Source organism: Cyprinus carpio, chromosome A18 (genome assembly GCF_018340385.1).
Source record: "Cyprinus carpio isolate SPL01 chromosome A18, ASM1834038v1, whole genome shotgun sequence".
In the NCBI taxonomy this organism is placed as follows: Eukaryota; Metazoa; Chordata; class Actinopteri; order Cypriniformes; family Cyprinidae; genus Cyprinus; species Cyprinus carpio.
Window position 1 is genome coordinate 19,980,948 of NC_056589.1, and position 16,011 is coordinate 19,996,958.

The window sequence follows — 16,011 nt, forward strand, 5'->3', positions numbered from 1 at the left end:
CTAAATAGCGAAACACAATTGAAATAATATATTATTATTATTTTTGTTTTGTTTTAACATTACAGTAATGAGAATGGGATTTTCCGTATTAAAGTGAGGAGAATTTTCACTTTATGTCACAATGCCAAAAAAATGTTAATAGATTTTTCTTTGAGCAAAATAGAATTATTTCTTTCTCTTTTTTCGGGTAAAATAAGATCCAGACATGTGTCATGAGATTCACCCGGTAAGGAGATGTGTGTGCAGATTACAGTGAGAAAGGAAAGGGAATGCGATTAATCTTCACCACACTGTTCGTTGTTGTACAATTATCTTAATTACAAAGGCCCACCCCCCATGGTGGAAAGGTCAGCACACACTACTCTTCTGCATTACACAAAGCTACAGCAATTAAGACCCTAATGAAGAAAAATGACCCACAGAAGCTCCTGTCTCGGACAGAGCTGAGTGACAGAGACAGACTGGGCTCTCATGCTCTGTGAAACAATGACAAAACCCCCTCATTATTTCTGCCTATATTAGTTGAATAGGTGAACAGTGGCTCCATGGTTAAGGGTTAAATGCTAGTTTCTGGAAGAATGTTTCAAACCTCAAGTGCATTGCCATTCAAAACTTTGGAGTCGGAAAGATTTCTGAATGTTTTTGAAAGAAGGCTCATCAAGGCTGTATTAAAATTTAAAATAACAGTTTTCTATTTTAATATATTTTTTAAAAAGCTGAAATTGAAAAAGAAATCTTTTGTAACATTATAAACTACTGTCACATTTATTTAAAACAAAAGAAAACAATTTTTTTTTTTTTACTTTTCAATGGTAGAGTACATAAGATTTAATTTTACTCAATAACAGGACATAAATATTGATGTTTCTAAATGTTATGCATGAATGTGAACTGCTTTGTACAAAATTTTTGTAACCATAGTTGCCTGTATGTTTGCTAAATCCTTATGTGGAATAATAAAGATTTGTATTAATATTTTCCACTTATTAACTGTCTAATCTCTAATTTGTCATTCCTTGCTTTCCCACTTTATTTTTCCTTCCATATCGCTGTTGTACTTTCTGTTTTATTCTTCTCCTCCCCTTGCTGTCCTTTGCCCCATGACAGTTTGCCCTCCCGGTTTCTATGGGCACCGCTGCAGCCAATCATGCCCACAATGTGTGCACAGCACAGGGCCGTGCCACCATGTCACGGGTCACTGCGAGTGCCTGGCTGGCTTCTTCGGCTCGCTTTGCAACCAAGGCAAGTAGCTCTGTTTCTCTGCTTTCTTTATTTTTCTCTCCTTCTCACCCACGGACCCTACAGATCCTTGGAGGCTAGTTCTGCTTGGAGAGAGATACGAGAGAAGCATGCTCACATCACTGTCCAAGTAACTTTACTATAATTACAGTATTTTTCAATTGGAAACACACTATGACTGAATCAATACACTAAGGCATCCATTTCTCATGATTATGTGCCAGAAATACACCGTTTTTGCAAAACTGTTGACACATTCTTGTTGCTAACACACAATTTGTAGTTCTGGTGAACTTTTTTGCTTTTGCACAACTCTCAGGGGCCAATGTGAAAATGTTTCAGGCCAGCTGATGGAAATGTTGCTGTCAATAATTATTATGCCTTAAAAACTTTTTTTGTTTGTTGAACAATGTTGTTGCAAATTCTGCTTGTTTAAACTTGTCACCAATGTAACATTGTCCAACTGGCTGGCATAGATTAACACAAGTTTTGTCAAGACTGTGAGAATGACTTACAGTGATAGTCTTGGAAGCATCAGTAAAAAGTCAAGTTACAAACTAGTTATTGTTTTGCAGCAACTGTGTGTTAATAAATCATAGCTGTTGTGGAGTTTCCTTATAATAATAATTGTAGTATTTAAAAAAAAAAAAAAAATTCTAAACTGAAAACATTATATTTATAACTTTTTATTTTTCAGTATTTATCATTATTAAAAGAAAACATACTGGTACATTTAAAAATGTGTATAAAAATACATTGCTTATAATAAAATCATTTTTTATCATTTTGTGGTGGGGCCAGGGATAATTTTGGCTGAGAAGATTTTTTTTCTCACATTTTAAAAACCCATATAAGCAGGTAACACTTCTGGAAGCAATTCACACAAACTGTAATGACATCAAAGGTCTTTCCTTCTAGTTGCTACTTCCCCTGCTGATGCACCAGAGTGAACCAGAATCAATTGTTATGTAGATGAAAATTATGAATTATGCGGCTGGATTGTGCACTCTTTAGGAAGCATAAATGGATAGACACTGCCATTTATTATTGACATCTATTTTGATTGGTATGTAATAATGACATTGCGGTTCAGTTGGAGATTATATGCATAACTTATGCACATAAATAGCAGTTTACCCCTTCTCAACCTACCTGTCACTAAAATGAGCTGTACTCGCCCCGCATGGCATGTAATGCCATTCTGTGTGTGTGTGTGTGTGTGTGTGTGTGTGTGTGTGTGTGCGTGCTCTGCTACTGGCAACATGCCCATCCGCAGAACACCACGCTGACTCTGCGGCTCTGTCGTACTGAAATAATTGGCATTATCACTGACACTCTGACAAATAACCTTCAGAGGAAATCTGAATATTGCTGAGCTCATTCTTCTGAGCGAGACAAACACTGAAGAGTCAGGTCAATATCGCCGCTTTCCATTTTTGTTTAGCTCCTGTGGAAAACCAGAGACAATAATTTGTTAATTTCCACTAATATACTTCATGCTTCAAGATTCAAGTCTGAGAGGTCTATAATACCTGGAGAGAGCTATCTGTTAACATTCCCATTCATCATTCCCATTCAGCTGTGATGCTTATAGATAACCCGCTCCCTGTGAAGTGCGCAGTTTGAAAATCTGCAATCTCTGGCTGATGGCAAAACATCTACTGTAATATAATGACATATCTGCATATATGTTGCTTGAAAAACTAATTTATTTCATCAGAAAGCATGGCAACTTTGGAAAGGCTGTTAATGAAGAAAAATGCAATGAAAATGCCATAGTTATGACTTTCAACCAGCAGGTTTTGACCAGAATAAACCCTGCATCCCTCATATACTTTTTTTTAAGGAATCATTTCTCTACTATGCTGATTTTAACTTTTTTAAAAGTTATTCAAATGAAGCTCCTCAATGCCCAAAAGGAGCACTGTCAATATTGACTCCATGTTGACTGATATATATACTTATACATAGTTATGGGATTCTGAGTTAAGTTTCAGGTCAATGAGGCAGATTTTCAACTCAAACTAATAAACCCTAACACTCACTTTCCACTCCACAGCACCCAACTGAGAGCTCCAGATGAAATATAGATAGACCATCTCATAATAATTAACCAGTCTTTTCATGAATTAAGGAAAGGCAGCATGAATATATAGAATTCACTTTCATTGCTTTCAGAGCTGTCTCGTGAATAAATATTTAATATGTTAGAAGAAGATTTGAGAAAAGGCTTGTTTTAATTTGTCCAGATCATAATTACTGGAAGAAAGGCAGGCCTCAGGGGGATCGTGGCTAGCCCACATACCTACTTTTTTGTAGTTTGGTCTAAGTTGGCATCCTCCGATGTCTTGAGCCCACGTTCACCCATCTCAGAACGAGCTAATGAACTTCAGCTAGTCACAGCTGGAATGAAACGGAGCCCGTGACATGAGGAGGCCACTAGCTAATAAGACGAAGCTTTGAGTTAGTTGAAAGAGTTTCCACAAAATGAGAAGAGTGTGGAAATATAATTATTAAAAGGCAGTGGCACAAAGATTTAGCTTCAGCTTCAACTTCACCTCAATGGATGAACCATCTGATTGGAGCATCTGACTCTGTTGTGTAGCCGTATTTCAACTCTCATGAGAAGCTGAAGATATTTATGTTGTCTACCACAAGGGAGACAATGGGGAAGCATGTCATTTTATGTACCTTGCTGTAAACTCACCGAAACTAGAAGAGAGAGGGGTGGAAAACATGATAGGCTTTAAACTTAACCCAAATTTCTAATTGAGGCAAGTGTCAGAGCATGGTGAAATATTCATTTTATTAAAAATGTACACAAGCTCTATTTTTAATTTCGTAGTACATCAGTCGACCCTATTCTTGAAGTTGCCGAGCGAAGCTGGCAAAGATGGATAATTGGACATTGTGACAGAAGCACATGTTTGAAGGGTGATTCAGCTTTGAAGTGCACGCAGACATGACTTAAAATCACTCCTGCAAGTGTCACTCTGGTTTATCATCAGTTACTACTCCTGCAGAACTATCATAGAATTTACTGTCACACATTATGATCTATGAAAAGTTTTGAAGGTGAATTGCAGAAACTATAATTACATGAACCTAAAATTGCTCCGTATGGTAACATCTAAATTATTTAAGTCAAAAATATTATTAACCATCACTGCATCAACAGTTTTAAAAGGCTGTGGTCAGTAAGATTTTGTATTTTTTTGTATTTTTTTTGAAAGGCATTCAATTGTTTAAAGGTGACAGTAAATACATTTATAATGTTACTTAAGATTTCTGTTTTTTAAAAAATACTGTTCTTTCAAACTTTGTATTCATCAAAAAATCTAAAAAATGTCTTGGTTTCCACAAAAATATTATGCAGCCCAACCATTTTCAACACTGGTGATCATAAGAAATGTTTCTTAAACACCAAAATCTGCAAATGATTTCTCAATTGAGATATATCAAATATGTGAAATGTATTTTGAAATATATTAAAATAGAAAACAGTTATTTTAAGTTGTAACAATATTTCACATTTTTAATGTTTGTACTGTATTTTTAATCAAATGCAGCCCTGCTGAGAGCATTTTGTCTTTTCAAAAGAATTGGGTGGGGCTGTAGTAGACTTTGGGAAATAATCATTATTATTTTTTATCATTTCAAACACAAATTGCTTAGTGCCGCTGCTGACACACTTCACCTTCATTTCACTGAAAGCAAAAGCTATTTCAGAAGGATTTTTCATTTGAATGCAAATATTTAACTTGAAAACACAATAACATTACTGTGAACTAAGATCAGTGTTGGCAGGAGAAATTCATTGTTAGCATCCTACAGATATGCTGTGATTACCGTTGAAAGAATGACTCACAGGATTAAATGCTGTGCTTTGTGTCTGTGTTGTGTCTGTTTTTGTCCCGTCAGTGTGTCCCAGTGGCAAATATGGGAAAGCCTGTGCTGAGATCTGCGTGTGCACTAACAATGGCACCTGCAACCCCATTGATGGCTCTTGCCAATGTTTCCCAGGTTGGACTGGAGACGACTGTTCACAGAGTACGAACCAATTTGTCCTTCTCTTTGTTTACGTTTTCAGTTTCACCTTCTTTTATTTCTCCCACTCTTGGTGTTTTATCCTACTACTCTTTCCCATCCATTTTCGCCCCATTGGACATCTCATGTCATAGTGCCATGTAAACCATGACCATGTCCATTTTTCTTCAGCTGATGGCCACCAACAATTTCTTCAGTAAATAACTTAATAGCACACTCTCAATAATTTACACAGCACCAGAGAGTGGCGATATGAAAAGATGAGAGCAACAATGTCCTGGAGAATTTATCGCTTGCCCTCACGTCCCCCTCCGCTCTCACGTTGTTAATCTAACACTGTTTGCTGTAAGTGAAGAGGTGAGGATTGGCTGAGGGATTTCAATTATTAATTCCAAACAGTGACATTTTCAGCTTAAACTTGACTAAATTAAAACATTTATACTGTAGCTATGGCCTTCATTTCAATGTGATTTCCTCTGTATTTTGGCAGTATCACATTTTATTTGCAAAACATGCAAATTTTACATCAAATGCATCATTTTGTATACATGTTATGTCAATTAGGGGCCTCCAAATGTACGTTTAGACGCGTGTTTTATATTAAAACACAATACACATGTGTGTTAGTCTTCATTTGACGGTGTCTCTGGCTCCGCAGTTTGTCCCATAGGCCAGTGGGGCCCTGACTGCTTGAACTCGTGTAACTGTCACAACGGAGCCCAATGTAGTGCCTACGACGGAGAGTGCAGGTGCAGCCTGGGCTGGACCGGCCTCTACTGCACACAGCGTGAGTCTCTCTCACACACAAATACACACACATTATTAAATGTACAAACAAGCCTCTATTATACACATGCAAACACTCTCTCACACGCACACATAATAAAAGGAAGTGACACAGTGACATCTGTTGGCAGTATTTCAGAACTGCACCAGGTAGTTGTGAAATCTCATGTTATGATGGTCCTTAATAATAAATGCACGTTTTTTTCACATCAGTCATTTAACTCATTATATGACCTTGCTCAAGGCTGAAATCAAAAGCCATCAGCATCAGAATCCATCTTTCATTCATTACGTCAATCATTTCTTGATCCCTCCTCTGCTGCCACTCTGTTTGAAACTTTTTTTTTATGATGTCAGTGATATAAACTCTTTCTTGAGGAGTGATGAAATCAGTTTGTGTTTTGGTGCAATGTTTGTTCCAGTAGGCTTGTTATCTTTAGTGGCCAGACTGTCTTTGCGTGTTTGTGTATTTTATGTACTGTGCGCGTGTTTGTCTATGAATTGCTATTAGTGTACGAGGCCATCGTGAAAGGGGCAACAACGCTATGATAATATAGTTCAATTAGGTACATGTTGCAAGAAATTCTGGTCATTTGTCGAATTTTAATGTTGCGGCTTCTCTTTCACTCTGGGTTTCCTGTTGCTGGCGTCATCAGCGTACACCAACTGTGTGTTGTAGGTTAATGTGATGTAGCAGGATATCTCTTTCCTTCAGGCTGTCCCTCAGGGTTTTATGGGCGAGACTGTGCAGAGGTGTGCCGCTGTCAAAATGGAGCTGACTGTGATCATATCACTGGCCAGTGTGCCTGTCGGACTGGCTTTATTGGGACCAACTGTGAACAGAGTGAGTGTTGTAGCCTCTTTAAGAATTGTGTTCTTGTGTTAGGGGGTTGTGAGAATGTCAATTGGAAAGAGACGTTTAGCATTCCTGATGATGATGATGATGGTGGTGGTGACTGATGATCTGTGTCTGTGACTGTGTTCCCCATCCACCATTCCAGGCAGTCGATCACAACGTGTGTTTAAGTGTTTGTTTTACATGGTGTTGGCCTGGGATGTTTGGTTAATTGTATCTGTGTATGTGTTTTTATACAGAGTGTCCTCCCGGGACATTTGGCTATGGCTGTCAGCAGCTGTGTGAATGTCTGAACAACGCCACCTGCGACTATGTGACCGGAACATGCTACTGCAGCCCGGGATACAAAGGAATCCGCTGTGACCAGGGTAACACTCCCTTTCTTTATGTCCTTTTTCATCTGGGGTGAAAAAAATCCCATAGGTTAAAACTGAACGGAAGAGCCTTATATATTTAGGCCTAGTTAGTGAGTTAGGCCTCTAAGTAACCACATAGCAAGATGCTAACAACCGCCTAGAACACTGGAGCAACCAATTAGTAACACTCTAATAACTACCCAGTCTTTTAGCAATCACATAGAACACAGTAGAAACAACAAAGCAACACACTAACAACCACTCAGATGTGAAAGAACCACATAGCAACACACTAACAACCACTCAAACCCTTAGCAACTACACAGCAACACATTAACAACCACTCAGACCGTTAGCAACTACAAAGCATATGGTCTGTATGGTATTAACCATGTAGACCCTTAGCCGGTGGCGTACTTGACGCCCCGCGGTGCATGGGGGCCTCGCCCCATTGGGGGGTCCCATCGCAAGACATTCTTAAAGGCATTCACAAATCACACAGAATGTGCAACCCCTAGTAACTAAATACCAGCATCCAAACGACCACTCAGACCCTTAGCAACTACATAGCAACTACATAGCCATTGTTCCTGTGGCTCAATGGTAGAGCATTGCGTTAGCAGCGCAAAAGGTTGTGGGTTCAATTACCAGGGAACACACATGGTAAAGAAAAATGTATAGCCTAATAACTGTTCTGACCCTTAGCAACTACAAAGCAACACATTAGCAACCATATAGACCCTTGGCAGCTATATAGCAGCACATTAACAACCACTTAGACTCTTGGCAAGCCCTAGCAACCAAACAGAAGCACACTATCAACCAATCAGACCCTTGGCATCCCCTAGAAACCAAATAGCAGCACACTAACAACCACTCAGACCCTTAGCAACCAAATAACTGGACACTAATAATCACTAATAATCACTCAAAGCCACCACAAGCATTTAGATACTTAGAAACAAAATAATTGTAAGATAATTAGCAACTACATAGCAACACATTAACAGCCATATAGACCCTTAGCAACTATATAGTAGCACACTAACAACCACTCAGACACTTGGCAACCCCTAGCAACCAAACAGTAGCACACTAACAACCACTCAGACTCTTAACAACACCTAACAACTAAATAGCAGCACACTAACAACCACTCAGACCCTTGGCAACCCTTAGCAACCAAATAGCAGCACAATAACAAACAATCAGACTCTTAACAACTTCTAGCAACTAAATAGCAGCACACTAACAACCACTCAGACCCTTTGCAACCCTTAGCAACCAAATAGCAGCACAATAACAACCACTCACACCCTTAGCAACCCAAATAGTAGCACACTAACAACCACTTAGACCCTTAGCAACACATTGACAACCATTAGCAGCACACTAACAACCACTCAGACCCTTAGCAACCCAAATAGTAGCACATTAACAACCGGTCAAACCCTTAGCAACACATTGACAAACATTTAGACCTTTAGCAACTACCTAGCGACACACTAACAACCGCTCAGACCCTTAGCAACTACATGGCAACACGGTAACAACAAGTCAGACCCTTAGCAACCAAATAGTAGTACATAGAATTCACAGTGATAACCACTTAGACCCTGGCAACGACAAAGAAGACCTTAGGAACTGCATAGCTACACGCTATCAACTACTCAGACCCTTAGAAACTGCATAGTAATACCCTGGCAATCACCCAGACTACTGCATGATTCATAACTCACATTTTTAAGTCTTGATTATTGTGATTCTATTAGCATACATGCAACAAGAGATTAGCACACATACGAATTCTACTGTACCTGTACTTTTGGGAATTAAGTACCTGATCTACTCCACATTTATTTCAACATAATCATATTCTGTGTCTCAGCGGCACTAGTGATGGAGGAGCTGAACCCCTACACTAAGATCAGTCCTTCTCTGGGTTCAGAGCGCCAGTCTGCAGGTGCGGTCATGGGCATCATCTTCCTGTTGCTGATCATCATGGCCATGCTCAGCTTGTTTGTTTGGTTCAGGCAGAGACAGAGAGACAAAGGCCAGGAAATGCCCAGTGTTTCATACACCCCAGCCCTGCGTGTTACCAACACTGACTACTCCCTCTCTGGTGAGAACCTCCTTTGAGACTAATCATACTGAATAAGCTGCTATGAACAACTGTGTAGCAACATTTTAGTCCGTTCAGTAACTGACAGTAAAAGCTACAGTTTCAGCAATGTATTATGGTATTATATTATAACAGTATTATAAATTCTACTGGCTTATACTGTTATGGTTATCACAGTGCTACCACACTTTTCATATACTGATAACCTTTGCTTAAGTATTCAATTAATATTTTAATTATGTGAAAATATGCATATTCATGGTATTTTTTTATGCCAGCTGCATGGGCCAGTTTTGATGATGTGGCTATAAATGGCTAGACCAATTCCATTAAGTATCATGAATTTCGGTCCATTAAACTGCCCTCTTCTACTCTGTTATTGCAGGAACAGGATGCCATGCATTATCAGACAGGAGTCTCGTAAACTTGTACACTGTTGTTTGTAGAAGTTATGAACACTTCTCTCTTGCTCTCTCCCTTAGAAACATCTCAGAGCAGCAGCGGTGGCCAGTGCTTCTCCAATCCAAGCTACCACACTGTGGCACAGTGCAACATTTCATCCTCCAACACAAACAATCTGGATGGCACTCTCGCTCTTAAGGTGAGGACATAATGTAGACACATTTGCATTACAGCAGAGGTTCGCATCCTACTTCATGATGGTTCGACTTTTCAAGGATCACATGAAAACTGAAGACTGGAATAATAGCTGCTGAAAATTCAGTTTCACATTGCAATTTCATTTTAAAATATATTAAAATAGAAAAACAGCTATTTTAAATTGTTATTATATTTCACAATATTATTGTTGTTGTTGTTTTTAAATGAATGTAACCTTGGTGAGCATAAAAGACTTTCAAAAACATTAAAAATTCTTACTGAACACAAACTTTCAAACAGTAGTGTACATTAGACAGGATTAATATCAGTAAATGCTGACCAAACAATGTGTTATAGTTACGACAGTCAGTGACAGACATGTCAATAACAATAAAATTGAATTATAAAATGTGTTGTTCTTAAAAATATAATTTTCTAGTTAGGTAATCATGCGTGTGAGATAGATTTTATAGCTTAATTCAGACTTAATTCAATTTGAGTGTGACATTGCAAAAACTTTAGAACATAAAAAATGGGTCATGGACCAGTGCATTACACTGTTTCATCAAGGTTATCAGGGCAATGATCTTTCAGAGCCTTTGATGTTTTTTGTCTTTTTTCCCTTTTAGAAAGGAGACAGGAACAGTTCAGAATGGAGAGCGTACTGCAATCTCAATGACCTGGGTCAGTGTCCTCACTTAATTTCTTATCTCACCCCCTATTTAAACCATCTTCTATCTGTTCCCGTCAGACAAAGCCTGAAAAGTACTCATGCAATTTGAAATGGATGAGATATATCATTCTTTTCTCCGCTCAACCTATTCCGCAAAACAAATAAGACATTTGTTTTCCATTGAAGCACCAGAGAATTAAACTACTTACTCATTCCTGGGGGTTGTAACGAACACCAGACGGTGCTTCTGGCACTGGAGCAAGACCTCCGCCTGCTGTGTTTTTAATAAGCCCTTGCTTTAGGTGACACATGGTGGAAGGTCAGACTTTGCCTATATTATCCAAGGTCACTCAGACTAGGGGGGAGAGAGTTCATTACCTCTCTGGCTTCCCATCCCAAGCCACCTCACCCCATTATGTCTACCTGCAGGTCTGCTGATAAGGCTTCAGCAGAGCATACAAGGCCTCAGAGACTCTGGTTGGAGGGTGGATATTTTAATCATGTTCTGTTGAAAGCCAATAGAGGAAGTGAAATAAGGCCAGTGACCACATGTTCAAAATGGGACAGTGATTTCATCATTTTATAGGAAGTTTCCTGATTTCTGATCACAGTTTCGAATGTTAACTTGTATTTGACAACCTGTTTATAAATGGAAAGTTATTTCAAAACCTGAGCCAAACGTTGTTACATTCTGATGAAGATTACAAAGGCATTGTCTTCTTGATGAATCCTTTACTATAGGAACCTGTGTTAAATGAGTGAATGACAACCATTTTGATTCAAGTCAAAACAAGTGAAAGTACAAACTGTCCTTTTCTTTAACAGACTAAACTACATCACATTTGTATAGAGGAAAAACCCAACTGAAATGTGAGCATACACTGTAACTCTACTGCTGTCATGTCACCATGGAGACTATTCACAGAGACGATCCAAATTAATATTGCACTGGCTTTATCAGGGTGGGGTGGGTGTTCTGTTTGAGCATTTGCATTTATAGATCTTGACGTCACCCTAAAGGCATGTCAGTATCTCTGGGTAGTCAGCTGAGAAACGTGATTTAGAGATGTGATTTGGTTAAAGGTTAACTCAGAATACTCATTAGAGTTTCAAAGTTGGGTATTGCCTAAGAGCCTGACTTTGCTTTTATATGTACTGTATATGTGCAGGCCTTCCTGTGTTGTTCTTTTTAACTTGCTTACCTGCCTTACTATCTGTGTTTTTTGTTAGTGATGATTTTGTTGGTGCTTTAGATTCACCATTAAGCCTAAAAGTCCATCCATTCGATAACAGTAACGTGTCGTCTACAGAGTTGTTTATAGTATAATCTAATTTTGGTTGGAGACAGCATGAGGAAATGTTGGCATTTGTGCTTGTATATTGAAAAAATATATATTAAAATTTAATTTAACAAGAGACTATATACTGCATATATTATATTATTTTACAACATGCTATTTGATAGTGCAGCTTCATCACTATATGTGACCCTGGACCACAAATCCAGTCTTAAGTGTCAATTTTTCGAAATTAAGATTTATACATCATCTGAAAGCTGGATAAATAAGCTTTCCATTGATGTATGGTTTATTAGGATCGGACAATATTTGGCAGAGATACAACTATTTGAACATCTGGAATCTGAGGGTGCAAAAAAATCTAAATACTGAGAAAATTGCCTTTAAATTTGTCCAAATGAATTCTTTGCAATGCATATTACTAATCAAAAATTACATTTTAATATATTTAAAGTAGGAAATTGGCAAAACATCTTCATGGAACATGATCTTTACTTAATATCCTAATGATTTTTGGCATAAAAGAAAAATCAATAATTTTGACCCATGCAATGTTTTTTTGCCTATTCCTACAAATATACGCCAGCGACTTAAGACTGGTTTTGTGGTCCAGGGTCACATATCATTATGACTTTTCTGCGGAGATTTCCCATTACTGATGTTTATCATTGGCTATTTATACTGTTGTTGAATCATGAATTACTCAGAATGTGTGTTCATGTGCTTTATTAGGAGTATCAAGAGGAGATACACTTACATTGAGGGACAACAAAACCACTCGAATGGCCAAAGGTAATAACTATGATGGACATTTGCTCTTGTAATAAGAATATACCAAACTATACACAAGATGTCCTTTTACATTTTTTCTGTAGTCCCTAAACAAGGACCACTGCATTCTCTCAGTAAATAAAAAATGACTTTCGAAGTCATTGACAAAAATATATTGATTACACTGACCTGGATGTGCATTTTGCAAAATTCACAAATACTTTACATTTCAACCGTATAACTGATTTGTAAATAGTCTGTTGTGTCATCACTGCCTTCTTTCTGCAGAGCACAACTTAATCTCTTCCTCTATATTTCCGGATGATGTTTAAAAGTAATACATTCTGCAAATCTTTTACTCTCTCTCCACAATCTCTTCTTCAGCTACATTAGATCTTAGCTTAGTAACAAGATTTTCCAGTGCTGTGTAACTGAATTTCACTGTGAAAATCTACCTTGGGATGCTGTTTCTAAATGGTACATCGTGGAAAAAGTGCTTATTTTGCATCTTTGACTAGAGATTGTCTTGAACATAACTTAATTTTTCATATAGTTCTTTGTACAAATAATAACATTTATTACATTTTTGTCTCTCCCGTGTCTGTTCTCTCCCAGAGGGTGATGTGAAATGAATATGTGAGTAATATCTCTTCTGTAATGTGTGTAGATTACATAAAGGCCTCCATGTGTAGCTCCAGCTCGTGCTCCCTAAATACTGAGAACCCATACGCCACCATCCGAGATCCGCCCAGCCTGGCCTGCAAGCACACTGAAAGCAGCTACGTGGAGATGAAGTCACCTGCTCACAGAGACCTGACCTTCTGCTCCAGCACTAGCACAACCCTGACCACTGCCAGCAGGAACGTCTATGACGTGGGTGAGTCTCATGTATGCAGATGCATACTTACTTCTTATATGAAGTGTCCAGCTCTCTCATTTTGGTCTTTTTAAACACAACATTGTTATTAATACAATGTTGTTAGTATGATGTTGTCATAAGGAAACATTTTCCTTCACTTTCTCTCTAATGAGAAAAACAGTGCTTTGTAATTCCTATGGGAAAGACATATTCTGGGATTTTGCTTTTTTTTTTTTTTTTTTTTTTTTTGCTGAATCTTTAATAAGTACAATATATATGTTGCCATGTGTCATTCGTAAATAAATTAAAAAAGATAAATTAGAACTGCATAACTCAGAACAATAGGCTTATTTATTCATAGATTATGCTTTTTATTTCTTGATATAATTAGTAATTCAATATTCGTGTGTTTACTTTTTATTTGATTTATAAATAAAATAGGTTTGCATGTGTATATGTTTTAGATAGATGTTATTATTTTATTTTAAAATATTTACTTTGAAGTGTAATGAACAAAAGAAAGAAAGTATTATACAATAATTAATACATACATTTATTTATATATCTGTTCATATTTTTACATGTTTCTATTTATATATTAGTGTTATTCTGTATTATTTATATGCTATAATGGTATTTATTAATATTTTAAATTAGCCTTTATTTTTATACTTTCAGTTTTCATATTTTTATACATCCAGTTTAAGTAATTTTGTTGTCCTTTTGTCAATTTGATTTTTCTTTTCGATATTTATTTATTTCAGGTAGTTGGCAACATTTGGCAACATATTTGGGGTAGTTTATAATTTTGGTTTTATTTTTATTTTTGTTTTTTTGTTTATTTTTTTTTTTTTAATATTTATATTTTATTTCAGCTTTATTTTTTCAGGTATTTGTTTTTAGTTAACAATAACAACTGCTGTTAGTGTATATATAAAATATGTGAAATGACATAAAATATATATTTAAATTATATATATTTTGTTTTTAATTTTTTTTATAAAATTTTTGGAAAATAATGTTTTGTATACTATTGTGTTATATAGATTATGTGTTGAAGATTCAGAGAGAGTTGGAGAAATTGAGCTGCTCACCCCTCTCCACCGTTCTTCCTCAGAACCGACAGTGAGTGTTCTTCAGGGACCCAATGGCCTAGCAACCGGATTCTCCCAGAGTCCTTATGACCTCCCGCGGAACAGCCACATTCCCAGCCACTACGACATCTTGCCAATGCGCCACAGCCCAACACACACCCCACCCCCTCCCGAAAGTCCCCCGAGCTCCCTGCTGTAGAGGCCAGTCCTGCCCAGTCCAGATACACAAACACAAGACCAGGCTGCTCCGGGACCAGTTTTTTAAAATCTCAGTCTGTCTCACTCCTCATCTCTCTTTCTCTCCAACACTCATTCAAGTACAGATGCATGACACAGGAGGAGGCCGCATTCCTCTTTGCGTTGAGTAAATGAGGATTTTGGGAAATGGACTGTACATCAAAACAAGAACAGATTTGGACACCAGCGATTATTCATCATCCCTCTCAGAGGCGTTTTATAATAAGCTGTGCTTATAACATTATGAAATACTTGCGTAAAAGAGTATTCTGTTTATAGGTCTATGAAACGACTTTTGGAGGGAATAAAGGAGCATTTGAGATGGATTCATGGACACATACTCAACGATATGTTGATTCTTAAAAACTAGAGCTCCACACATTGGAACATATAATCAATGCAACTCAATGATCCAGAACTTTTCATTTGGAGTTGGCATCGATCTTGCAGCCGAGAGCCAAGGGTGACCATGAGGGAGCAATCCCCGCCCCCCCTCCCCAATAATAAGACTTATTGTTGTGTAAAGATGGTTCCCAAAACAGTATGAGATGAATGAGAACCAATCAGTATTTTATAATACTGTACATTTATCTACCACTTATAAACCTACACAGAAATATTTATAAAAGTTTATGAGGAGAGCCTGGGTCAACATGGGCTACGCTGCTCATTTGTGTAACAACCTGGTGCTTTCTACTGTACATAGGAATACATTTATGACTGTTGCTATCATTTATTTGGGTGTGTATGTTTTATGAATGTGGGATTAAGTTGGGTGACACTTTTCAAAGCTATCATGTTCAGTTTTTCTTCTTTGTATGTTTACATTTTTAAAACATCTGTTAGCAGGTCTTGAAGGGTTTTTAATTTGTGGTTATGTATTTATGATGTTTATTTATACCTTGTTTGTGCAAGTGATGTTTTTCTTTATAGTGTAAAAGGTAAACATATTTAAAAGGGAAAAAAGTAGCATGTACAAATTATGATATCCATAGTGACCAATTATTTTCATGTGCTTGTGCTATTCGTGCACAGTATTAATATATAAAGTCAACATTATATGTTAGCTCTTA

At 37.4% G+C, this 16,011-nt stretch overlaps 1 protein-coding gene across 5 annotated transcripts in view; it reads left to right on the forward strand.

The window, feature by feature from the left end:
* The window catches only part of LOC109110482 (multiple epidermal growth factor-like domains protein 11), a 109,795-nt gene extending 94,358 nt beyond the window's left edge, over positions 1-15,437 (forward strand). The window contains exons 16-26 of one of the 5 annotated variants that reach the window (XM_042775318.1): positions 1,108-1,242; positions 5,161-5,289; positions 5,945-6,073; positions 6,788-6,916; positions 7,168-7,296; positions 9,173-9,406; positions 9,889-10,007; positions 10,636-10,690; positions 12,710-12,769; positions 13,416-13,625; positions 14,725-15,437. In XM_042775318.1, coding sequence (XP_042631252.1) covers positions 1,108-1,242; positions 5,161-5,289; positions 5,945-6,073; positions 6,788-6,916; positions 7,168-7,296; positions 9,173-9,406; positions 9,889-10,007; positions 10,636-10,690; positions 12,710-12,769; positions 13,416-13,625; positions 14,725-14,900 — 1,505 coding nt within the window. In that variant the 3' untranslated portion in view covers positions 14,901-15,437. Of the gene's footprint in view, positions 1-1,107; positions 1,243-5,160; positions 5,290-5,944; positions 6,074-6,787; positions 6,917-7,167; positions 7,297-9,172; positions 9,407-9,888; positions 10,008-10,635; positions 10,691-12,709; positions 12,770-13,415; positions 13,626-14,724 lie in introns of those variants that run through there. The other 4 variants (XM_042775322.1, XM_042775320.1, XM_042775319.1 and 1 more) reach the window with 4 other exon arrangements.
* The last annotated feature ends 574 nt before the right edge of the window (positions 15,438-16,011 follow it).